At 36.5% G+C, this 27,187-nt stretch overlaps 3 protein-coding genes and 1 pseudogene across 4 annotated transcripts; 2 read left to right on the top strand and 2 right to left on the bottom strand.

Moving 5' to 3' along the window:
* The first annotated feature begins 6,714 nt into the window (after positions 1-6,714).
* LOC137733946 (abscisic acid receptor PYL8-like) lies at positions 6,715-9,275 on the top strand. Its single transcript, XM_068473167.1, has 4 exons — positions 6,715-6,972; positions 7,061-7,237; positions 7,887-8,102; positions 8,743-9,275. Exons 2-4 carry the CDS (start codon positions 7,067-7,069, stop codon positions 8,959-8,961), a joined length of 606 nt encoding a protein of 201 aa, XP_068329268.1. The 5' UTR covers positions 6,715-6,972; positions 7,061-7,066; the 3' UTR covers positions 8,962-9,275.
* A 280-nt stretch (positions 9,276-9,555) lies between these two features.
* LOC137733948 (polypyrimidine tract-binding protein homolog 2-like) lies at positions 9,556-17,296 on the bottom strand (annotated as a pseudogene).
* A 2,575-nt stretch (positions 17,297-19,871) lies between these two features.
* On the top strand, positions 19,872-22,524 carry LOC137733241 (MYB-like transcription factor TCL1). The gene is made up of 3 exons (XM_068472389.1): positions 19,872-19,926; positions 20,038-20,125; positions 22,368-22,524. Exons 1-3 carry the CDS (start codon positions 19,872-19,874, stop codon positions 22,522-22,524), a joined length of 300 nt encoding a protein of 99 aa, XP_068328490.1.
* Positions 22,525-22,839: 315 nt separating this feature from the next.
* Positions 22,840-26,327, bottom strand: LOC137734743 (RNA polymerase sigma factor sigE, chloroplastic/mitochondrial-like). 2 transcript variants are annotated; one of them, XM_068474018.1, is made up of 6 exons: positions 26,194-26,327; positions 24,603-25,377; positions 24,328-24,474; positions 23,989-24,225; positions 23,422-23,685; positions 22,840-23,214 (listed from the first exon to the last, which is right to left on the bottom strand). In XM_068474018.1, the coding sequence occupies exons 2-6, from the start codon at positions 25,314-25,316 to the stop codon at positions 23,017-23,019; spliced, it is 1,560 nt and encodes a 519-aa protein (XP_068330119.1). In that variant the 5' UTR covers positions 25,317-25,377; positions 26,194-26,327; the 3' UTR covers positions 22,840-23,016. The 2 variants fall into 2 exon arrangements, with proteins under 2 accessions (XP_068330119.1, XP_068330118.1); XM_068474017.1 differs by having other exon boundaries at positions 24,603-25,424; positions 26,194-26,236.
* Positions 26,328-27,187: the final 860 nt, after the last annotated feature.

Raw genomic sequence — 27,187 nt, 5'->3', positions numbered from 1 at the left:
CTTTCTTACAAAATATCTCATACACTATGTTATTAAACGATTCATATTTACTTACACAAAGTAAAGATTATAATTAAATACTTAAAAATTAGGATCAGATCAATTAGGAAAAAGGGGGCGAAGTTAGTTGATTTAATTCTATTTCCTTACTTTTTTTATTTTTAAGTTTTTCGATTTCCGTTAAAGAAATTATATTGCCAAATATATTATAGCAGTACTCCAAAGTGAATATATAGAAATGATTCCTTGAGTTGCTCAAAAAATAATGCATGGATATAATTCTCAATGAATGGGAATCATTTCTGGATTTCTTTGTGAGGATTATAGGAATCTTGAAATCGTGTCTGTTCATCGTATATTATGTAATCAATTTTCATCAAGTACTATTCATATTTAATTTTAAATAAAAATATTTAAAATAATTTCTGACCGCATAATATACGATGAACGGACACAATTTGACAATTCTTAGAATCCTCATAAAGAGGATCCGGAGAGGATCCTCATTTAATTTGCTGATGTTTGACAGGTGTCCTCTAGAAGATGATGTAGTACTCTAGCTAGCTACATTGCACAAAGAAAAATGAAAGAGATACCAATTTTTTTAAAAATAATTTTGTTCACCGCACCCTCAAGTGACAACGATACTTACCATCATGTTTATCATCGTTAAATGAGTTTAAATTTCGAGATCTATATAATTGATAGACATAAATATTAAAATTTGAACTCATCCAATGCTAAGATGTTGAGCATTACCATCACCTAAGAGTAGTGAGAAAAAATGTATCCAAATTTTTAGACCATATTTTAAAGACTACATGATATGACGATTGATAATTGGACTCCTATTTAATAATTACAAGAAGAAATTAAACCACCAACCGTCACGTCATGTAATTTACAAATAATAATCTAAAATTTTGATCTCTTTAGCACTACTTTTGCACAAATGGTTCCTGGCAACACTGCTTGTCTTATGACCTTGGAATTTAGAATCTGACAAGTGTGTGCTGCATGCATGGATATGGATTTTGCTCTAGACAGCTCTAACTTTCTCCAACAAGCACAACCAGTATGCTGGCCTAAATTCAGTAAACAAGAAATCAAATCAACAATATTTATCCTTCGGAAGAAATATATGATTTACAAAACAGCTACGACGTGGTGACAACGAAGCTAGCAACATTTAGAAACTTTAGAAATATTAATCACGAATTTTTATAAAAGTCGAATTTGAGATTTTTTTTTCTAGTTAAGTGAGACAAGTACAACGTAATCAGAAAATAATTGGTATATACTTTATATATTAAATTGTTTTGTGTCTGGATAAGAACACTTTTTACTTAACTTTCAGGCTTCCCATTTAGGCATTAGGATATGGTTTGCTTAGACTGTATTGATAATAAGAATGCAACAAGATAACACCATGAATACGACCATTGTTTCTCCAAATTAAGCTGCTAACACAATCAAGGATCCAAAACACGGGACACGTCGGTATTCATAAACTCGATTAGGGAACTAATTATAATTCATAGGTACATTTTATATTAAAAAAAAGGGGTACATTTTACATATAACAATTTGGTATATGAATGTGTACATATAAGATTAAAAAAATTGAAATATTTTATAAAAAAAAAATAATGGGTATAAACTTATTCTAATTTTTTTTTTTTATATATTTTGTGTTTTGAATTGAAAATTAATTAGGAATTTAGTAAGGATGTGAGTATTAAAACCCTAAATCAATTACTAATAATTATTTTCAAAAATTATGTAACTGGCATGTAATTCATTAATACATTAATACTAGGGACTTTGATCAAAATTTAAAAACTGATAAGGTCTCGATCAATGAACATTAAAAACTAAAAACCGGATATTAATTTTTCCATAAAAGCTGATAAAGGTCTCAGTCATCTTTTTAGACCATATTTGGCGGTTAAAGATTGAATTTCTTCTTTAGGCCATTAAAAATTGAGCTGCAATGTAGTTGCACCATCGCAATAATGGTGTCACATCGCATCATAGTTGTACTATATATGGTTCGAAAAAATGATCTCTTTAACATTTTAACATTTACAATACAGACACATGAATGGTTTGGAGCACTATCATACAGCTGACTTTCTTAATAATAATAGTCTGGTCCAAAATTCTAGTGGATAGGATGTTGGGTTTTTACCCATTTATCTCGAGTTCGAAACTTTCTCTTTCTCTAACTTATTTTAATAGTTTTGAATCCTTCCCTATTCCCTTAATAATAATAAATCTAAAATAATAATAAAACATAAAAAATAAAATAAAAATAAAAAACTGACGGTCTTATTTCATGCAAGTTTTTACTCATTACAATGAAAGTAGCGAAATAGCTGTCAGGCATCAAAATCACCACAACACACAATTCGGTGTCTTGTCTCTATGAGCTGAATTTGACATCTACACCTAAATCAAATGCTACTTAATGCTCTTGCATGTATACGTTTTGGTTGATTGGTTTACCATTTTATGTCATGTCATTTTCTTAAGAAAAATTAATTAAGCTCAATTAAGAGTGAACTTAATTTCAAAAAGGTCAGATGAGGTCGTTTTAGTTTCTACCGACAATGGTTGGTGGAATACAAAGATCTAAGCCACAATGGTATAAACCCAAGAATCAAGTGAATTTTATCTAGTGCACACCAAAAGTGCATATTTAATATTACACAAATACAAAAAACAAGAAGGTTCCGGGTTTGAAATTCCAAGTTAGTAAGTCTACTTGATTGAGATCAGGAGGAGATTGAAATGTCTCTGTGAGTCTTCCAAGCCCCTGTTAGGGTTGGATAACCGTGGCTTACCATCAGTTGTCCCGCTTTAAAAAAAAAAAATTACACAAATGAACAAAAATCGTTAAACGATTTAACCAAACAGGATTTAACGATTCTAATTTAGATGTGTAACTTAAATGTGCACAAAAAGCCTAAAAAATCCAGACAATCAAATTTATTACAATTAAATTTAATGAAAAACTAATGAAAATAATTTGAAAATTTTGAGTTTTAACGATAAGGACAAAATAAAAGGTAAAGTGAATAGTACTATAATTGATTTTTTAGTGTAAAAATATGATTTTTTTTGTTAAAGTAAACAATATCGAAAACTTTTCATTAAAGTTTTTCTAAATTTAATGGTTCTTCACTTCATGCACAACCCATGACTCATATTTAATTTTTCTGGTGTGATCCATGACCCATCTTAATTTCTTCAATTAAATTACAACCCATGACCCGGCATTTTTTTATCCTCACGTGCACGTGCAGGGGATGCAGCAGCTGACCTTCTCCTCTGTCTTCACACGTGCAGAGTATGCAGTAGCTGACCTTCATCCCTCTGCACAACCCCACGCTATTTTTCTAGCGCGTGTTCTGCACTCTCGAATCTTGTTTGAGACATGCTCTTCCTTCGCGCTTTGCCGTTTCCAGCCACAGACCTAAGGCTGCGCGCCGTGTGCTTTGAATCCCCACGTGCATTTATGCCAATCGAAATTTTTTTTTAAGGAATTTTAACAAAAAATTCTTAGTACTATTTATTTTAATGAAAAATCATATTTTTACACTAAAAAGTCAATCCTGGTGCTATTCACTTTACCTTTTATTTTGTTCTTATCGTTAAAATTCAAAGTTTTCAAACCCTTTTCATTAGTTTTTTTTTTTTTTTTTCAGTCAATAAAAATAAATTTCATTAAGAGAGAAATCTAGTACAAGGTAAGGACATCTCAAAAAGAGAGTCCAGAGAAGCCAAGCAAAAGCTTAACTCCATACAAGAAAACCCAGAAAAGCCTAGACATGAAAATGTAAAGCAGCCACCTCCACCAAAACAGCACCACCGCCACCGTAGATCCATCACCATCACCTAGAAGAGAGGCCGAAGAACCTAATGGATGAATCGAAAATGGGGGTAGGCAAGCTACCCGCGTTGAGGGCGCTCCCATAATCCTACCAAATAGTGCAAAATGCACTTTAAATGCTACGAGTCACCAAAGTGCACCTCCAGAGGATAGCCTAGGAAGAGACACCCAATGAAATGAGCAGTAAGGGTAGATGGTTGTAAATTCACATTGAGGAGAGATATTTGGAGAGGAGCAAGGTATAGAAGTCAGATCTAAGATAAACCCAGGGACAACTGAGACCAAGCTCAGAACGACATGAGATACAAAATACTCTGAGAGAAAAAAGCTGAAAGCTAAATGCATAAAAAGTAAATCCAAATCACCAACCATGGTGGTTTGGAGATGAGAAAAACAGGATGGAGTAGGGGAAGGAAGGGGGAATGGGGAGGTAAGGGGAAAATAGAGGGAAAGAAGGGAAGATATGAAGGTGACAGAAGGTTGAAGAAAATGGAAGACAGAAGAGGGTGAAAAAAGGAGAAAAGGAGGAATCAGAGGGTGGAAGAAAGGGGAAAGGGAGGAGGGATAGGCATTGGGTTGCCGCCGACCCCAAGCCGGAGCAAGGAGTCAACGACGGAGAAGGTTTCAAAAGTTTAGGGGTTTCTGGGAGAGAAGGAGGGGCATGAAGTCATTGGCTGAGCATATGCTAATCAAAATTGGACGACTGCCTTTGAGGCCGCGAGACCCATCTCATTTATCAACAAATAACGATAATAGACAAGATTCGAGACATAAAGATAAATGTAACAAGAAAAATGTTAAGGGGAGTCTCATGGAAGTCAAACTCTTTATGAATTCTCTGCAGCCTTTTGTTTTTTACATTATAATGTTAGTAAGGAAATTTACGTTAAATTATAAAGTGTTAGAGAGTCCGTAGAGAGTTCCATTTTTGAAAGAGACCGCTTAGCATTTCTCAAATAATAAAGAAATAACCAATTAAACAAAACTTGAGAAATTGTAAGAGACTTTTTCAAAATGGGACTCTTCATGGATTCTCTGTCACCTCATGTTTTTGTCACAATATTTTATAATGTTGGCACATAATTGACGTAAAATTGTGAGGCGACAAAAAGTGCTTAAAAAGTTCAACTTTTAAGAGAATATCCTTAGCATTTCTCAAAAAACTTATGCAAGTAATAAAGAGTTAATACTACTTGGAAAAAAAATTGAGAGTTAATACTACTCTTAAGGGTGCCTTGACTTTCAAGTCTTTAGTTGAGTTTCAATTACTCAAGAAAACAAAACGAAAATAATATTATTTCGAAGTCAATGTTAACTCATTTTGTAGGTGCAGTAACGTTTATATCCGATAAATTAACGAATTTGTAGTTCAAGTAATTGAAAACGTTTATGCATTCAAAATTTTCTAATGTATTATTCGGTTCTTTTGTAAGTGCAATGAACATTGAGTTGTTTATTAAATTTCAGATTAATGGTCTTGGTTGGATTACAATATAAAATATATGGTTTAGTACATAGGACCATTAGCTGTTATCCATCATTCATTGAAGGCCATGTGACCCTGACTCTTTAGGACATAGAGCACCAGAAGGTAAACTAAACAATATACATTATTTATTGTAAGAAATAAACAAGTAAATGACCTTTAATTAATTATCAAATTAAATAGTTCATGTAGCTTAAGATAAATTGAATTGGGACTTTTTGTAAAATACTATTGTGCCCTTGGCATGGTCTACAAATTACGGTGGCCTGTGAAGAACGTCTCAAATTGAGTTTGGGAGTTTTCGGACAATACCTCGTATAATCAGACTGGTGAGAGAAAATGGATCTAGAGCCTCTCTCAGTACTGGTAAGAGAAGTATATAACTAGATTAATAACTAATTGGTATTAGGACAATAACTAACGACATAAGCTCAATAGCGGAATTCTCTTAAAGATTGCTTCATCAATTAGCGACAAAAACCGCAACAATTAGAGAATGACTTAACCTACATCTAAGATGTTATCATTAAGTCAATTAAGTATTGTCACACGAGGAAATTAAACACATAATAATACGTGATCAGCTATATGTATTTAGAACCAATATAACATCGTGAGGATATAAACCTTAGTAAGAGGAACTTGACCCAGTTGAAGGCCACACTCACCAGAGATGGGGAGTCAAACCATTTACAGGATGAGTTGTGCCCACCCGGGGCTGGATAGTATCCAAATCCAAAAAAGCTCATTAGTTAAACCATCTAGTTGGTCAAGTTGCCATACCCAAACCCTTACACAAGAGTCTAAGTAGATCGTAAGCGTAACTGAAGCAACCTTGAAGGACAATTAAGTCACAGAAAAACAAAATCCTCAAAACCAGACAAGAACTGATGACATGTTCACAGTTACCATCCAAAAGAAGGGATGACATCTTATATTAATTTTTTTATAGAAATAATAAGATAAAAAATAATATGTAAAAAGAAAGGATAGCGGGATGAGAATCAAAAGGGAAATAATCATACCCCGAAAAGAGAGGGCATTTGCAAGACAAGAAAAGTATAATCTAATGCAAATTGCATTAACAGACAAAAGTAATTGCAAATTTATTTTAATTAATTAAAATTGGAAATTATTTTTTTTGGTTGGAGGTTTTAAAATAAGAAAAATTAATGAAAAAGACTTGAAAATTTTGAGTTTTAAAGATAAAAACAAAATAAATGATAAAATGAATAATACCAGGATTAGTTTTTGAATGTAAAAATATGATTTTTCGTTAAAATGCACAGTGCCGTAAATTTTTCATTAAAACTCCGGTATCAATTTATTAAAAAGGGGTGGGATTGGTGATGAGGATGATAGGGAGGCCTGAGGCGCTTCTTCTCTATCTATGGCGGTGACTCTCTTACCCTTCTCTTTCACCAGCTACCTAACTTCTTCCTTTCACACTCCCAGTCTTTGACCGAGTCCCACCGAGTCCCACCGAGTCGAACCGGGTTGTCTCTCTCTCTCTCTCTCTCTCTCTCTCTCTCTCTCAATCGGTATTGGTTTTGTAGACGGAAAGGTGGAAGATAAGGCTGCGTTTGCGTAGGTGAGTTTGTGAATGTTTGGTTGGTTGGTTTCTTGAGAAAGGTGATTTATTTTTGTTGGTTTTAATCGAAAGTGTTTGATTGGTTTAGAGGAAGATGATGAATGGGAATAAGAATGGAGGCGGAGGGGGCGGAGGAGGCGGCGGAGGAGGAGGGGGGTTTGGCGGGATAGTGAGCGACTACATTCGGAGACACCACAGGCACGACCTTAACGACCGTCAGTGTACATCTACTCTCGTCCGGCACATCAAAGCCCCTGTCCATCTTGTACATCTCTCTCTCTCTCTCTCTCTCTGTATGTGTGTGTGTGTGTGTGTGTATATTTGATTAGTTTTGATCTGGGATTTGTCTATTGGAGATGTAAATATCATGCATGTCACAAATAGGTAGGTGGGTGTTCATGTTACAATTGGATTTGGAGTTTAATGTAGGAGTTGTGGCATCAGTTTGTGAAGATGGGGTTACCGGGATTCGACATTTCGGATTGTTTTTGCTCTATAAAGTTTTGTTCGTTTTCCTTAGGACATGTGTGATCGCATTTCTGGAGAGCATCTGAGCTTTAATCTGTGGAGTTTGTATTGGATTCCTTAATGTTTTTGCCTACATTGATGTGGTGTGTTGATGGATTAAATCATTGTAGCTCTTTACTCACGGTGTCTCTGCGTGTGTAGTTGTTAAGAAAATTGGGGAGAAATAGAAAAAAGAAAGGAAATTTTGATTGCTTTTCTGGGAGTTTTTTTTGTTCGATTGTTCGATAGCTCAGAAATGTAATTACGGCTTTTTTTTTAAATGTTCGATTGTTTCTTATTCCTTGTTTCCAACAAAATGGAAGATTAAGGTGTGTTTGAGAGAGATTCTCAATGAGTATGAACAGTTATCCCTTTTTAGTAATGTGAATTGTTTTGTTTCTCTTCAGGTTTGGTCGTTGGTTAGACGATTTGATCAACCGCAAAAGTATAAGCCATTCGTCAGCAGGTGTGTGGTGCTGGGGAACCTTGAGATTGGAAGTCTCAGAGAAGTTGATGTTAAGTCTGGGCTTCCTGCCACTACAAGTACTGAAAGATTGGAACTTCTTGACGATGACGAGCATATTCTTAGCATTAAAATAATTGGTGGGGATCACAGACTTAGGGTATGAAGACCCTTTCCTTTTATAATTCAGCACATACTTCTCTTTTCCTTTTATTTGGTTGCACATTTCTCAGCATACAAGCTAAAAGGTTAACTAGTTCACAAGATTTTGATATGAAGTTCTGTGTTCACCGGAGTCTTTGCATATTAGTCTGAAGTTTTTGGGCCCGTTGAACTTGATCACATCAAAATTTAATGGAAACAGTAAAAGATTTCCTGAAACAGGTTTCAGCTTTGGCTGCTTAAAATTTAAATTTACGGTGTTGATGGCATCGGTCTCTAAGTTTAATATTGGTACTTCATGGCATATATATGGTTGAATTTGGATGATCTTATTGACTTGAATCTGACTGATAATGTGAAATATATACGAACAATTACACATATATCAATCCTTAGGGTTAACCATAAAACTCTCATGCTATCTGCACTAAGCAGCAACGGGGCGCTGCTCTGTTGACTACAGTAGGCCTGTATACAAGCCTCTGAACCGAAAACTGATCCTCATATAATTTCTGGATCAGTGAGTGGATCTTGTGAACGGAAAATGTGGAGCCCTTGTTTTTTGGTGGATCCTTTTGTTCTGCTATTACGCAACCAGCCTATGTATACTTAACTTGTTCTTATTATTTTTTCCTCAGAACTACTCTTCAATCATCTCCCTCCATCCAGAGATCATTGACGGAAGACCGGGGACTCTGGTGATCGAGTCATTTGTAGTTGACATTCCTGAAGGGAACACCAAGGATGAGACCTGCTACTTTGTCGAAGCCTTGATCCAGTGCAATCTCAAATCACTTTCAGACGTCTCAGAGCGACTTGCGGTACAGGACCGAACTGAGCCAATTGATCGGCTCTGAAAATTGGAACCGATAACACATGGTGGAGGCGGGAGAGACTGCCATGGATGAAGCTTCCGAGGCTTTCGTAACTCGGAGGTTTGGGAGACGGACAGGCAGTTGTACACTTCCATTTCACACACACGAAACGCGCTCATATTTTTGCTTGCCTTGTTTTCCGTCGGTAGAAAATTAAATTATTAAAACTTCCTGTGTGTAGGATCGTAAGAACCGCAGCTGTGATAAAGGTTTCTGTAACCCTTTCGCGAATGAAAAGTACAGGAAGAAAGAAAGGGACTAGGTTGTGTGCGAATTTACGGGTTCTGTTTCGGTGATGCGATTTTGATCGTGTATACATGTGCCGAGAGACGGCGTCTGTCTGTACACTGCTTTTGGATGCTTTCAGCTTCTGCTTCTTGCTTTTCTTAACCTCTCTTGCTTCTCCTATCTAACAATGGTACGAAAGGTGGAAACCATTGCGGCGGCGGCAGCAGGAGCTTGTCGGAATCAGAACAATTCCTCCCGAATATGCTTACGTTTACGTTTGAAAAACCACCACCCAGAAAATTGTGTTATGATCGTATGAAACATGAAAAAACCAAGACAAACTCGAAAAACCGAAAACGAATAATCAAGATAAATTGAAATCTGGTTATGGATCTTTTTCCAATTGAGAACAACTTCAACTGGGAAATGTAATTTCTACTAGACTTAACAGCGAATTTCCTTAAGAGTCACGTCATTGCACATGACCACGGTGGTAGGGCGGAGGTGGCGGACCGCTCTGCATCATCACAGGGCCCATTTGAGGAGAGGATACAGGCATAGTTCCCGGTGGCATGTACGGTTGATTATGCATCTGAATGGGCATGGACTGAGGAACTGCCGGAACGGTTGGTCTCCACCCTGCAGAAGGCTGAGGCATCACAGCCTGATCAGTTGGAGCATATTGAGCCCCGTTGTATGGAGGCACCGCGGGACTCATCTGATGAACTGGCTGTTGTCCTAGAATTGACGGTTGTGCCGTCACAATTGGAATGGTAGGGATCGTATAGTCTCTGCTCCGGTCATTGTTCACCTGTAATCAGTATGGTAGGCGCAGAACATTAGGCGCAACTTGTCTGCCGATCTCATGGGGAAGTTGAAAAACAAAAATGAACACCAAAGAGAAGGGCAAATGACTAGTCCAGGCGAGAACTTCAGGGAGTACGTATATTTAGGTTACCTTTATGCTAAGATCGGTGTGGCGTGAATATGAGATGTGGAGCTTGCAAAACCCTCCATCGTAAATGCAATGCCCTTCTAAGGCTTCCTTGGCAACAACAGCTGTCTGAACATCTGAAAGCCATAACACAATTAGCACCGTGTAAAATCAGCAGTTACTTCAACAGGAATTGTAAAAAGCAGCACCCGTGTACACCGGTAATAACAAAATAACATTCAACCAGCAAGGCTAAGGTGGTTCAATCAAAGTCAGTAAGCCCTAGGTTCAAGAATCAAACTCCGTAAGGCTTAGGTTCAACCATAGACATGTCAGCTGGCTGGTTCCCAATTAATCAGGTCAGACCAAACCCTTACTTTCCAGTTTTGAAAACCATGAAAGAGAGTAAGTAGAAAGGTACCTGGATACTGAATCAAAGCCTGAACCCCTCCGTTCTTATCAAACATGGCGATCTTTTGAATAGGCCCGAAAGCAGAAAAGACCTAGTGGCAGGAAAAGGAAAATATCAGTTTCTGACTGAATCCACATGGTTAAAAAATAAAATCATATTTATAAATTAATCTGATATACCATGTGTAAAACGTCCAAGGTGACAGCATACTGCATGTTTTCGATGGATGCAAGAAGCACATTACTCTCCGATTCTAGCTTTTTCCCATCTAATCCCACAATTGGCTGTATTGATTAAACAGTGAAATCTATTAATAGCAGTACGATATAACATGCCCCAAGAAACAAGTTTACACCACAATTTTGAACTAGTCTCAAGTATTTCCTAGAAAGAAGCACCAGCAGTCGAATTTAATTCTTCCTTTCCTCAATTTATAAATATGTACCAAAAACGCCTCGTAAATATATAAAACTTTTTTATGTGACATGCATGCCAAGGTTGCGAAATGGATACTCTATGAATAAGGGCCTTCGTACAGAAATGTATGCCTGCCTCATGATATAATCTAATAAGAAAATTTCCCCCTATCAATGCATTACCTGACCACTTCCATCTATGGCTGATGGAGCAACCGGAAGGGTAGGATTAGTGTAGTCCCTGAATCAGAAAAACGGTTAAAGTGAGAAAAGTGGCCACCAACATAGAGATAAAGACGGTCCAAATAATAGAAAACATTTATTATTTTATAAATAATTACAAGAAAAGGAAACAATGTAGGAGGGTGCAACATAAAATTAGGTATTATTTCCAAGTAACAGGAAAAACAAAAAACAAACGTGAATACCTGCTTCGGTGACTTTGAAATTTCACACTCAAATCAGTGTGCCCAGAATATGTTATCCTGAGAGTACATGGTCCCACATACTCAGGGAGCAGATACCTGTACCAAATGAAACACAGACAACACAAATTAGAAAGAATACAGGCAGAAATGAGCCATTATCACCGAATATCATCTAAAAGCAACATTTATGACAACCACCTAATAGAGATTATAGCACTAGAACACGCCCAAAAGTTCAAAAATCTGTTTTCCGACATAACAGTTGTGCCCTACAGGGTGTCTAATAGCCAACAGGTAACTAGATCATATACGTGTGAACCATTTTAGAATCTCATACTTGATACCACGTAAAACAACTATCACAACTGTCACCTAGGGATGATTCTTGAATCCAGTGCAGTTTTGGCAGAAGTGGCAGTTTCTGCATCTGAAAATTGCACCAGTGCCTGAAAAGAAGAATACAAAATGAGATAGATAGAGAGGGAAATGGGAAGCCGGTTAGAAATTTAAAAGAAAATTAACTCGTATAGACCTGGAATCCCGCAGTCTTCTCAAATGTAGTTATCTTGTGCACAAACCCAAAAGCTGAAAATACCTGCATCACTAGAATAATATTCAGAAAAATATATATAGGGAAATACACTTTAAAACAAACTTTCAGGGATAAGCCCTTGAAAAATTATTGTCAATTAATAAATAACACACATTTCATTTTCAAGGTACTGTAAAACATCTAAGAAACAGATTATACTATCTTCAAAAACAGCTTAACATATGAACTATAAAAAATGAAAGCAACAAAATAACAGAAAAGATACAGGAAACTAAAGGATAATATATTAACTAAATCTTTTAATATGAATTCAACTAACACCAGGGGAGACTTTCTTGCTAGTGGTGCCCCACAATTGTATCGAGTTTAATGTGATGTATTCCCGCTCAATAAAATTATAGAAATCAAAATAAATTGATGAAAAATATTCCTAAAATATTCGACGACCACTTCCTATTGGGGGTGAAAAAATAAGATGATTAGAAACTTATTCATAATGTGGTAAGCAAATTTTTTTTTTTTCCCAACTTTAAAAAGCTTACAATTATTATTCTTTTCTTTATAGGCAAAACTTCTTTGATAGCCTACTAAAAAACAAAAGCGACATTGATTTTATTTTTAGGGAGTATTCTTAATCTTTCAACTAACATATTTGAAAATCATTATCCTATCTACAAAATATAACAGAACTTTGTAACTTAGGAATGGTCTACAGAACTATGGGGCCACGAAATTCCAGTTTGGTTAAGGAGAAGAAGAGCGATGTCATTAACCTTTTAATTGACGTCGTTAAAGCATATAGCCAGTTTTTGTATAACATGCTCCTAAATTTACACTTGGGGTGCAATTAAACATTTGAGACATACTATAACATAAAAGTGTGAGACAATCATGCTGACGAAACAAAGCAAAAGAAACAAATTCTACAAAAGGAGCATGTATAAATAAAAAAAAAAGGGGATATGCACAGTGCACAAGAGAAGAAATGAAAGCATTCCACGCTATTAGAGTGGTAGGATTAGGATCATGAGGAGGAAGAGTAGGGAAGAAAGAGGCAGTGTTAAGAGAAGGAGAAAGGAGACAAACACTCATGTGCTCTTTCTCCCGATGCACTAAGCTGCCATTGAAGATTTTCTCTTGAAATGGGCCTGCTGATCCATTCACATTCATGTCAAACAAAAGCACCCCAGAACAAGAGGATTTACAACCCAAACACAAAACCTTAATGCCAACATATTTGTACTGAAATGTTTACCTGTTTAACTATAACATGGAAGCAGGCAAAATTGCTTACCAGGTGTAAAATATCTATGCTGACAAGGCGTGCATCCGCACCTTCAATTGTTACCAACAGTACATTTCCTGCAACATCTGCGGCTGTTTTGTTGTTCACTATTTCTTGCCTATTGGAGTACTGTAGGTAAACAGTTTTCCCCCTTACTTGAGCGGGTTCTGAAGATGATGCATAATATGATATCATCGCAATGGCTTGATTTAAATCTGCCTAAAAAGTTCATGAAATATTAAAGGAAAATGTTAATCAGTCAAACTTATATTAAAAGCACAATGATCTACAACCAAAAACTGAAATTACACTCACAAATTCAATAAATGCCTGATTACGGTTTGCTCCAACATTGCACTTTGTGTTGACAACTTTACCAAATGGCTTTCCCAGTTCTATCAGTTCCTCCTCTGTACACTCCCAAGGCAAGTTCCTCAAATGAAGCACCTTAGATGGTGGCTGAGTGTACCGGAACTGTGGCTGACTGGACACAGAAGCCATTCTGTATACCAACCCGTCACCTACAAAACAACACCAGATAAATAATCAGTCCTTCTGACCACCACACGCAGGCGCATTTCACAATTAGATTCTCCGTCACAAGAAAATGAACTCATTACTCTTCATCTTAACTACACACAACGAAAAACTACACTTCATGCCACCTAACATTTTGCAAATTGGACATCTATTAGCTCACCAACGTTAAGTGATTACATCACAAGCTTAAGTGATGACATGGACAAACACCGAAACATGATTTCACTCTCACGTCATGGAGCTCTAGATTCCCCAAATCGACTCCTTTAGTCAAGTTAAACCCTTAATTTGATCGGGTAAAGGGGCCGATTTGGATATTCAGAGCTCCATAAATGACATGGGAGTGAAAACCCATTTCAATATTTGTCCACGTCATCACTTATCGCTGGTGACCTAACAGATGTCCAATTTTTAAAACATCAGGCAATTATTTGGAATGTTTTAAAAGGCTAGGTAGCTATCCGTACATGTACATATATGCATATGGGCAGTAACTATGCATGTAATAATGCGTATATTTGATTGTGAACGTTTGTAAATGCATATGCAAATCAAATTAACGAAATTTTCAGGACGAGAAAAACATCAATGTCCTCAAAATTCTACCTAGTTTATAACAATTCACAATATATCCAAACCATTAAACATGAAAAAAAATGCAAATAATAATTCCAATATCCTAATTAAGCTAGCAATAGCAAATACATGCGAGTAGCGAGGGAAAAAGAAAAAAACGCAACAGCAAAATTTGAGACGAATGAAGCAAAACTAACAGATGGAAATTGCGAACAATCGAAAGGATTAAAGGAGGGAAATTGGGTACCTGAAGAATGCAACAGGAACTAGAACCTCGATGGATTGTCAGCAAAATTAGGGTTCTTCCACCTGCTAAAATTAGTACAGCAAAGTTTATGTTTTCAGGGGAAGAAAGATATATACAGAAATTGAAATGTCGATATATAACCTCGAAAATTGAGCGTCGAAAAAATGAAAATGGGCTTCGAGCCCATTTCAATAAACGAAAATAATATTTTCAAACCCATTTGGTAATGTTTTTTCATTTCTAGAAAGTATCTATACTATTTAAACCCCGTCGAAATTTTAAATAAAATCAGATTTATTCCTTAAAAAACACAAGTGCTTCTTTCAAATAGTATTCCTTAAAGACACTAATGCTACTTTCGAAAGTATTTTCAAGTACGAAACACTTTTGATGATATGAAAGGGCTTTAACTCCAAGTACTATTAAACAAGTGGAGTCCTAGGACACGTGCAAATATATGATATTTTCTTAATTGCTTGCTATAATGTAATGCAGACATATTATGTGCGTGTGAATAAATGAAATTAAAAAGACGTTGTAGAGTATTTTAGAAAATTATGAATCATATTATTAGTTTATGACCTAAATCGAACCGTTTTGATTGTGATGCAAGGTTGTTCACTCATACCTAATCCTTCGTATCCTGTTTCTTTTTATGTCAAGTAATTAAACATGAATAAATTTGAGTCATTCATATTGAAAATTCTATAGTGCTTTTAGAATATCTTATACTCTGAGAATTTTAATTATTAGATCTTGATCATTGCATCTTTGACTTAAAATCTAACGGCTAAAAATCACATAATACAAAACAACGTATATTATGACATTTGAGTTTTACTCGCAGCCGTGGCTTCCGGACACCGTTTCTTTGTATGCAGGCAACTTATGCTTCTCAAAATCCCTTTTGTTCTTCCTTAAACGCAAAATATAATACAATATCACTCACTCAGAGTGTACAAATAGCGGCCCCTTAATAAGTTGTTAGTGACTTTCTAATAGTGTCTTGATTCAGCTGTTGCAGCAGACCATATTATATAGCTTTGATTTAATTTACCACAGGACCAATCAAGTTAATTTATTCAACTTGTCGGGCCAACAAGAACGTCTTTGTAAGGAGTAGGAGCTGGTTCTGCAGCTACGTTTGGATTTGGTTCTACATGATGTAAATGATGTTTATCATCGTGACGAACTGATGATCTCCTCCGTTGATCTTCGAGTATAAGCGGAACCTGGCCTTCCCTTTCGTGAACAAGCCTCTCCTGCGCGCCTCCCCGAAGTTTCTCGAGCCTCAGTCCATCACCCATTTGTTGCATCTTGAACACCTTCACCACATTTGCTAGTCCTCCAATCAGGAAGAAAAGGCTTCCTCCCATCCCCAGCCACACCCAATTCCTACCCTGCACATATTAGCCAATAAAATTAATTATGTAAACAATTTATGATAATCACAATTATACGAACTTAGTAAAGTTAAGGAGTAAGGACTAATGACCAGTAGCTGTAGGCCATGAAGGAACAATCCATGTTGCTCACGGCTGTTGAGAATTGCACCAACTGTGAACAAGACACTCCCAATCAGAAAAGGGATGTGGACACTTTGTTGCAGTATTTGGACATGCCCGTCTGCCCTCTCGTAGATTTGGCATGAATTGTGGATCGATCCGAGCAGCCACAAAACAGGACCAGCAATGAGCATGTTCTTCGCATGCCTCTCAAGCTTAGAGTATCCATATCCTTTCTCCGCCTAAATTTGGGACAATACGTAGCACTCACAAAGTCGCAAACAAATGAATACGTAGCACTCACAAAGTCACAAACAAATGAATACATTGCAATGTGCACAAGATATATCCAACATAATCAAAGGTCTGTCCATTCTAGATGAATAGGTACTCAATACAAACACTTGAAAATACGGCACTCATTAGATCATCATGCCCCCATTGAGTGGTAGATTTTGGCCCATTGAATGGTGTAGTCCACTCCAAGGGTCTATTGCACCATTCGAATGGTAATTTTTCACTATCCTAGGCTCATTTGTAGGTGTTCGTATTAAGCACGAATTTGTACAGAGGAAAAGGGCATGGTCAATATTGATTAGTTGGGTTTGTGTAAGGAAGTAAAATTTTCATTCCATCAATTAATAATCAATTAACAATCTTGTATACTATCTCGATTAGTGAAACACATATGGATCCTCTAGAAAATAGGGTTCTCTAACAATGATTTACGTAAGTATCATTTATTCAATTCAAATGTGTGATCAAATACCTGAATTAGGAGGAAAAGAATTCCCAGGAACGAAAGAACCGTTCCCAAAGCCTGAACCACCGGGACAGCAAACTCGACGAGGGCGAGCTGCAAATCGAACTCCATCAATGGCATCCGGTAATCGAACATGGCAAGATGTGCCACCAGATCATGCAAATTCACCACCAAAATTAACGCCAAGGCTATTAGCATCAGGACTAGGCCTGACTTGGGTTCGTTCGACAGCTGAGCCACGAACCCGCCGAGCAGCACCGCAGTGGCAAACACGTAGAGCCCCGCGTTCATGTACTCGGCCCGGTTCCGGCTCAGCCGAGGGCCGTACATTCGGAATTCCCTTGCCGACGCCAGCTTCACCATTGTGTGACAATATATACTGAGAAAAACGAATGATTTTCTGTGTTTATTGTGAACTAATAAAGTTATGAAAAGGACTTTCCAGTTTTGTTCTTCCTTCTGGTTTTCTGGGTTGAGAGTGGGAGAATGAGTCAAGAGAACAACTGTTAACTCATCAGAATTGGAGTGGTACGTGGCTTCCTGCATGGAGGGCGCGTGTATTTGGGAGAGATTTTTCAATACGACCAAAACACAAGATGGTACATCACGTGTCAGTTTTAATTAAAGGATTAGAATGATAATTTCATAAATTTTTGGTTGACAATAATTTTTTTATTAATATGTAGTTTACAATCTTGCATTTGTCCCTCTTACCGTCTTACGGTCTTACCTTCCACCACCATATTGGTTCTAAATTTTTAAATGTTAGAAATTTTTTGGTATAACTGTCTAACCATATATAATAATTCTTATATCGAATGATATCAAGTTTTAAGTTTTTGTAAAAAGCGATTCTTAGATAACGTTGTCAGATACTTTTGCTCAAGTTTTTCTCTCGAGACATTGCAACCAAAACACTAATTGGGGGCTCTAGGAATTAAATTAAGAAAAACTAATGAAAAAGATTTGAAAACTTTGAGTTTTAACGATAAGGACAAAATAAAGGGTAAAATGAATAGTATCGGGTTTGACTTTTTAATGTAAAAATGTGGTTTTTTATTAAAATGAATAGTACCGCAGACTTTTCGTTAAAACTTACATTAAATTAGGCTCAAGTTTTTGTAATTACCATAATACCTAAATATGTTGCAGCCATTAACCTCAACCTCTGTGTTTTCTTTTCTTTTCCTCTTTTTATCTCCCCTCCCACCTATCAGCTATGGTTGATGTCGCCCCGGCTCCAAATCAAAAAATGAACCATCCCCGGTGCCGGTGAACGAAATTTTGGATTGTTACTCGTTGGCTAATGTTTGGATTTTGAATTTCAATGGAGAATTTTGGATTGTTACTCAAGTGTCATAACGTAAGTTTGTAAACATTCGGTACAATATTCCTTTGTGTTATAATTCCCTTCTCCAGTAGGACAGTGAATTATTGAAGATGGTACAATACATGCATGTGACCCAAACATAATGAAGAAGAACTATTCAAATGACGACCACCATTCGTACCAAGACTTCGAAGTGCCTATTTATGCAAAATGCAACAATATGATGATATGTAGGGCTAGTATATTAATGAGTCAACGCTCAGGGGCCCATGTTTGAATCTTTCTTCCCATAGTTTAACATAGATTTCTTATCGTTTGTCAAAAAAAAAAAAAAAAAAGCTTTATCATGGATTACTATGACCCATTACAGGATATAACTTTCATGTCATGATTGCAATGCAAGTAAAGTTGAGCATTTAAATCAGAAACCGGTGAATCAGACCAAATAGAGCTCAACTAACCGAATCAAACCAAATGTTCTTGAATTAGTGCAGTTTGGTTCGGTGGATATGATCAATCTTATGCAAAATTGAATCGAACTAAACCGATTGTATAATTACTCTTTTATTTCAAGAAAAATAGGATTGAATCAAACCGTGTCTAACCCTACTTACAAGTCAGATCATGGGTGATGCAAGTAGAATGCACCCGTAACATTGAAATTCCTATTTGAAACAAGGGAGCAAGAATTGTGACCCATGTTATATTAGTAAATGCTCCCTATCATTTCTCCCTCTCCTTTTTATTCTAAAACAAGTCAAATTATGCAGATCACCCGTGTATAGGGGATCAAAGTCATTCACCAAACATACAATTTTCGTTCGAAAGTAATTTAAAATTTTCACGTGAAGCTTAGACACGAGCAAATTTACTCATGAAATATTTTTAGATCAGATAAGATAACAATTTTTATTACGCATATAAGCCTCCCGTGCAATTTTTGGACGAAAATTTTAATTTTGACTGAGATTGGTAAGAGATACCATGTGATGAAAAAGGCGTTGAGATAAAGTACTATACTGTTGGATTCCATACATGCTGATAAAGGCTAAGAGACGACGAACCTTTTGGGGATAAAGCTGTTATAGCTAGGCAACTTACTGACATATAAATATAATATGGAAAGGGATCATTTCCGGATCCCTTCCTCCTAATCCACCAAGTCTAGAGATCCGGACCATTGAAATTTTATCAAACGGCTAAAGTTATTTTAACTTTTAAAGTGAATGCTTATTTGTAGCCGTTGAATCAAAATTTAATGGTCAGGATCATCGAACTTGATAGATTAGGAAAAAGAAATCTGAAGAGGACCCCTTTCCATATAATATATATCGATATAGCTTTCGCCGATGGCCATATCTTCTTTCCTTACTTTCTTCCTCCCTTCTGCGCTCTCTGTGTTGTCAACTATAAGTCTACAACCGCAAGGCCTACGAGTCAACAAACAAGCAAACTCTCACATAAACGCATTTTCTTGTTGTTTGTTGGGCACCTTAACCTAGCATTATATATAACATATATATTCTATCATTCCTGATCTCATTCTCTAGCTCATTCCAACTTTCCAAGTGCAAACCCTATTTATCTACTACATTTCTCCCATACCTTCATTCACTCCTTCCTTCTCCTTCAAAACATTTGCTTGCTTCTTATCGTATAAGAATTAACGCAGACGATGGACCGATGTTGTCGGAAGCGACCCCGAATCACCATTAGTGATCAATCTGAAGGTCTATGTGTGTTTCAGTTTCACTATTTTTATGTTCCTTGCCAACAGACTTTTACTTAATAGTCAAGACTGAGTTTTTAGTAAACTTAATTTTCTATATTTATTTGGGCAGAGGTTATTAGCAATGAATGGGAATTCATAAACATGACTGAACAAGAAGAAGATATCCTCTATAGAATGTATAGGCTCCTTGGACCCAGGTATGTTGTTTTTTTTTTTTTTTTTCCAAATCAAAACCCAAATGTTTTTTTTCTTTCTAATTTTTTTTTTGGAGACTTTGGATGCGGTCCTTAATTATGAACATTCTTTGATTGAAACCTTGTTGGTTTTTAATTTTTGATCAAGGTCCCTGAAATTAATGTAATAATTTATTTCTATGTACGTTACTATATTTTTTAAATTAAAAATTAGAAATTTTAGTTGTTTATATAAATGAGATTTTAAATAAAAAAAACCATAATTTGTGGGATTAAAAATATTAAAATATAAATATATTATTGTGTGTGTGTGTGTGTGTGTGTGTGTGTGTGTGTGTGTATATAAACATGGGTACATCAAAACATGGGTACATTCTTCAAAATCACAAAAAAAAAGAGAAGATATTAGGCTTAATAAAATTAGTAAATTTCTTCGATTAAACTTGACATGGATACATTTTAAAATCAAAGAAAAAAGAATGTACCCATATAAGTTTAAAAATGGATTAGAAAAAAATTGAATAGATTTTATAGAAAAAAATTGTGCATTTTACATATTTAAGAATGAGTACATTTTAAGATTAAATTTTTTTGCATGAATGGGTACATATAATTAGCATGGGTACATTTAGCAAAATAAAAAGTACAAATAAAAAATATATATGGGTACAAATACGAATGAACTTTAAAAAATATGGGCACAAAAAGAAATTAATAAATGGGTACAAATTAAAAATGAAAAGAAAATTGGTGCAAATTAAAAAAGAATTACAAATTAAAAATGGGTACAAACTAAAACTAAAAATATATGATAAAAAATTTAATCATAAATATAAATATACTAATTGTAACATTTGTAACATTAAATGAATATATTTAGAAATAAAAAAAATATTTTATTATTGAAATAATTAGTGATGTTATTAATACCCAAGGACCTTGATAAAAAATTGAAAATGAATAGTATTTTAATCAATGGAGTAGCAAAAGGAAAGATGAAAACCTAATTTCTTCTTTTTTATTTTATTTTGCACGTTAGGAGACACTCCAAAATCCAACTGGTATCATTAGATAGCTAGGCTCATAGGAATACCAATGTAAATGTTTTAAATGTTTAGAAACTATGTTAAGATTTTGGGTCTATTAACACCCACACAATCTTATGAATACATCCCATAATTTTATTTTTTCAGTTAAATTTCCGTTTTTACCCTGACGAATCAAGTTTGGAAGTCCAAAATAAACCCCCTTATGCCAGCTGCCAACCACCAGTGTCTAGGCAAAAAATCCTAGCCACTCGACATGCTCTTTCTCTCCATATATATATATCCAATCACCAGCCACTCGCCGGTAGGTAATAGGGAATTGAGAGATGGGATGTGTGAATCAAGAGTGTTGGGCAATTCTCGATCTGTTAGAGAGTCGGTCTTGGCTGCCAACTTCCACGACGTGGGGGGTTTTTGGCTGTGCTGATATCAATGACGGATACCTCTTATATGGGTGGCCCATGGCCGTCGAGCTAGCTTTTTGCCGTCATTTGTTTATGGGGATGGGGTGGCTTCAGAATAATGGAGGACAAAATTGGAATTTTAGAGACACATTTTAGATGTGAGGTGTATTCATAAAGATGTGAGGTGTTAATAAATACATGGTAATAGAATAATTAAAATACGAATGACTTTGTGTTTTTGAATATTTAATAAATATATGGTAATAGTAAGTTTTCCCACCTCAACCTTTTCATTTCTATTTTAACCCCGAGAAGGTCTTGGGTGCAACCCTCGTTGGTGGTGGGCCCTTCCGTGTTATGTGAGAGAGAGGGGGGACACAATGAGGCCGGATGAACATGAAAAAATCAGAATGAGTAGAGTTAGGATGATTTTGTGCCTGAAAGCCGTATGGCCATCTGGTATGATCTCTGGACTAAAGAATTTCTCCTAACCCTCTCACAATAAAGCATGCACGCACATGGTACTTTACTGTAAAGGTGAAAGTAAGAAACCAAATGCACTTTGCATGCACCATTAAAACACACAGCAATTTGCTCCAGATCCAAATACACGCACACACCATCTGAGAAAGTAGCGCCTTCTAACGAGTGGGAAAATAAAGAATAGACGTCTGGTACTCGCACTCTGAAGTTGTAAGCTGTCTTTTCTGCTCTCTGGTTTATAAAAGTTACTGCTCCTAAGGATTATTGTACTCTAAAAATCACAACTGCCTTCACGGCTGTACTTGGTTTCAGGTGGGATTTAATAGCCGGTCGGATTCCAGGTCGAAAAGCAGAAGAACTAGAGAGGTTTTGGATCATGAGGCATTGTGATACGTTTGCTGACAAACGAAATCAGCATAAGAAAGAGGACGCTAAAATTGTTCGTCGAATGTTTAATGGATTTAAGTAGTTTCCTCTTTGATTGTTTTTTTTTTTCTTTCCTTTTTGGCTTTCTGTTCTTGTGCAGTAATTCAGTTCTTGCAGTTCATCTCTCTCTAGATAACCTCTAATAAAATAAAAAAGTAAATACTCGGCAAGGTAAATTTCAAGATTTCACACAGTAGCGAAGCAAAGCAAGCGCGACAACACCACATGTCATACTTATGTGTAAATCGGGATAATAATTGTATGTTTCAGTGTACTAAACGCATTTGGTACCTATATGGAACATTCTCGTACCAACGGGGTGAAAAATATTACATTTCATGTATACACGGGGTATATGTATGGAATCTCGAAGTCTATATATATCATCCGTAGAACTGGACAATATATGATCTCTATTTTAGTGACCTTTATAAAATTTCTTCTATGGTACAAATGTGACTAGTATACAACATTGAGATTAGTAATCCAAAGGCGGAAGATCTTTCTAAGACGACATGCATATGTGTCGATCACTTTAGACTATGTATCTGCGAAGATAATCTACTCGAGCTGGATGTTTGAGCTTCATGAGGGCCTTGACTTCATGCTTTCGAACCATTTCTCGTGAAATATTTAAGTTTCCAGCAATCTCTCCTAATGTTCTATCCCCCTTACCATCAAGCCCGTATCTCTGTCTGATCACCAAGCTTTCTTTCGGCTTCAGGGAATCAAGCTGGGAGAGAATATTTAGAGAAAGGATTAGCCACTCGAAACTTTGAGAGCTCTCGAATTGAGAGGTACGAGACCAAATCAACTCCGCGAGTTAGTTAGCTTAACTGAAAAAAATGAAGCTTAACAATCCTGTGTCTATCTAGCAATCAATTTTCAAGTGGAGAAAGCAATGACATATTAATCTGAGGTCAACGGAGAGAATAAGTACCACATCATCAATAGCAAGCCTGAGAAGAGCAGGTTTCCGCCGGTTATCACCTTCAACACCATCGACGTCAGTAATACCGTTGATATACTCCTCTTGTGTGGTTGCATGCCTTGAATGAAGAGAGGAAACGGGTTTTGAGGCCCTCATTACTTCATGGTACCTCTCTGGCGAAATTCCAACTTTTTCGATTATCTCTTCGTCAGTTGGCATCCTTTTGAGCGAAAACATCATCTCAAGCTTGGCCTTTTGAATTTCCGCCCTAACCTGCATAAATAGAACAGCGAAAACCATAACTTTTCATTACTTGCAACTTGCATTCTGTAACGCTGCCATTCACTTAAGCGAGTAAAGTTCCTAGAAACATAACGCTGCCATTCATTTCCTCTTCTATCATAAAAACTGAAAGAGTCCAACATTATAGACGAAGTCTAAAACCCTTGTCTATGTAAACTAAGACCGCCAATTTCCATGCTTTTGTACTTATTGTTGTCAAGAGTGTCGTGTCAACGATTCTACTATTCTGAAAACATACATCCCTGACCTACTTTAGGTTCAAAAAATGCTTACCGACTCAAGGCCAAATGAAACACGAGTAAAGCTTGAGACTGTCATGGAACGTATGATGGCATGCCTGATCCAGTACAGACCATATGTGGAAAGCCGAAAACTTCTTTTTGGTTCAAAGCGATCAATTGCCGTAATAAGCCCCCTTACTCCTGCCTGGCACAGGTCTTGAAATTTTGGACCATTTGCAAAGTCTTGAAAATATTTATTAATGACGAATAACACAAGTCGGAGATTGTGCTGCAAGAAACATCAGCATTACCAGTTAATTTCTCTGTTTCACATTTAAAACCACAACTGCTTAATTAATTTGATGCAAGACTTAAGGCAGAAAATGCTTGCCTTGATGAGCTTGTTTCGTGCAGCTCGACCAACTTCGAAATGTTTTTTCACTTGAACCACACTCATGTTTGTCGCCTCAGCCAATTCGCCGTTGGTTGGTTCTGTCCCCAAATCTTTTTGTAATTGCTCTCTCACTTCATGGAGACCCTGGAACATGACAAACATAATTATTTCACAGCAAAATACATCCCACACAACACAACACGGGAACAATTTCGAAAACACAAGACAATTTTCAAGACTACAGCCGAAAACGGAAATTTGAGATGGCTCACCTTCATAGGTTGCATTAGCTTGAACAACCAAGCATGCTCTGAAGAAGTGAGAACCGGAGGAATCTTCATCTTTTTCCAGTCCAAACTGACCAGATCAGTTGAAGCCGAATACTCCCTAACCAGCTCCTCAATCTTCTCCATTTCGTTCTTTTGATCTTTCCTCATTTGAACCGAAGAAACCACTTTCTCGTCCTTGTTCCATTTCAATGCAACCCTTTTATCAAGATTCAATCTTTTCGCCTTCTTTGTCTTGCTTCTAACCACAATATCACTTGTTCTCTTCTCTTCTTTCTCATGATCGCTTTCGCTAGTCTTCTTCCTCCTTTTGCGACCCCTCCTCAACAAGCCATCTGCATCTTCCACATCCACATCAGCTTCAATCTCAGGGCTACGCTTGTATAAGTTTTCCAGCTTGGCAGCGGCTTCATTGTAATCCACTTCCAAAGTAGTACACGGAGCAGCTACATCAGTAGCAGTAGATTTCACACTTTTCGCGAGTTTTCTGGCTTTCCCTATTCTCTTTTGGAGCTTCTTTCGTGTTTCTATAGGCAAAGGTATTTTTCCCTGGGGTGCAACTAATGCCGTCTTATTGGATTCATCTGTTTTAAACGCAACTATCCACGGCTTTCTGAATGGAGATCTCTGACTTGTCGATTTTGTGCTCAATCCTAACGGAGTCCTTGCCGCTGAGGTTGAAACTGTCACAACTCCCATGCCAAGTTCCCTCAGAAGTAGTCCAAGCGATGAGTGAAAGAGCTTTATTTGTGCACAAATTCTGCAACCACACATAAAGAAATGCAGCCATATTTTTAAGCTCTTCCCCTGTCTAGCACAAACGCACATATATAATTATTTCAAAATGTACAAATATGCAAAATTATCTCAAATTCTCCGTATCATTTATATAAGCGATATTCTACTTCAAGTTAACCTATAGTGCCGGGGGGGGGGGGGGGGAATTCGAACACATGTGCATAAAAAGGGGTTCATTTGCACTCTATCCAATGTGACTACACACACGTCTACCATTTTTGATCTCTCTAAATTCCGAAGCTTATAAGTTATGATCAAAATAAAACTACACATGAATCAAAGCAATCTGATTTGCCTTCACCAATCCCAAATCTCAAACCCCATTGATTCTGTATGATTCAAATTTAACGCCCCCCAAAATTTATAAAAAGGCGATCCTGAGCCAACAAGGCTTCATCCTGCTTTGCAAGGATTAAGAGTACATTTATTATACACATTTTTATCTTTGCTTTGTAAAGAGGTTGTTTCCATGACTCATACTGTGATTTTCCGGTCACAAAAAATTAATATTTTTGTTGCGTCAAGGCTCACCTCTAAAATTTATAGAAAATTAGAAATTAAGAACTAAGAAGCATGTAAATTATCAGCAGAGCAATAAAATAATTCTTCCTCAATGGGGAAAAAAATAAAAAATGAAAAAATAAAAAAAAAAAGCGAAATTTGACATCTAAAAATTCAGAACATTACTGATCGTGTAGCACAATTCTTTACAGATAACTTTCTCGGGAAACAAACACAACCCAACTGCTATGGAGAGATGAGTTGCAGAGAATCGTACCTCTTTTGCAGAAACAATGCTCGACTGATCCGATGACAAGAACTTCGGAGAATCTCGGGAGTAAGAGTTTAAGAAAGTTCGAGACTTTTTTCCGGACGTAAAAGTTCGAAGCTTTAATAGTGACAACGTATGTGCGGGGAAAACGGTGTCCACAAATTATTATTCCACAGAATCGACGGTCGGGACTTGGCTGGTTTTCGAACATCGACGGCTGACAAGTACACACGTAGGTCGTAGAATCCCGTGTTGCATATAACTACGGTGACGTGGTTGTTTAGGAGCGGGGGATGGTGTTTGTGATGCTCCGGCGTGGCTGGTTATGATTGGCTGACAGGATATCTGTGGATGACGTTGGTGACACACGGGCTTTGTAGTTTGTGGGACCTACTTAACTGTGGGTGGTTTTTGTTATGGCTACGTTGCTTAATTACAGCCAGTTTTCGCTCACAATTTCTTTCTTTTTTTAATTACATTTTCTGATTTTCATAGGGAAAAGAATGAAATCAATTTGCTGCTTGTTTCCATAAAGAATGTGAACGTGCTAATTTTTCTGGAACTTCAGGTCACTTATCAAATTATTTCGGTATATATTGATATTTGTTGATATGTACGCAATATAGTTTGGTTAACAATAACAAGTCTACCAATGGTTTCATGAAATACTTTAGTTAATAAACTGAAGTTTTTTAGTGCGCTTCGTTCTGTTTTTATCTAAAAAAATTTGTACTTTAACACAGAAACTTTCCAAAGTTTGAATCTTTTATGCGCATCGCGTTCTATTTCTATTTAAATAACTTGTATTTTAAAACTGAAAATCTCAAAGTTTGAATCTTATATCCGTCTCTTACGGCTTAGCTGCAAATTTGAGTGGTGCGACTTACTTTTCCTGAAGTTAATTTAGTTCTTGATGAAGTGGACATTGATTGAGTATCCCAAGATGAATAAACCCTAGCCTTACCCTCGACTACTTTCTAAACTCTACTTACAAAACGCT

This window comes from Pyrus communis, chromosome 5 (assembly GCF_963583255.1).
Source record: "Pyrus communis chromosome 5, drPyrComm1.1, whole genome shotgun sequence".
Lineage (NCBI taxonomy): Eukaryota > Viridiplantae > Streptophyta > Magnoliopsida > Rosales > Rosaceae > Pyrus > Pyrus communis.
This window is presented reverse-complemented; position numbering and strand designations above follow the sequence as displayed.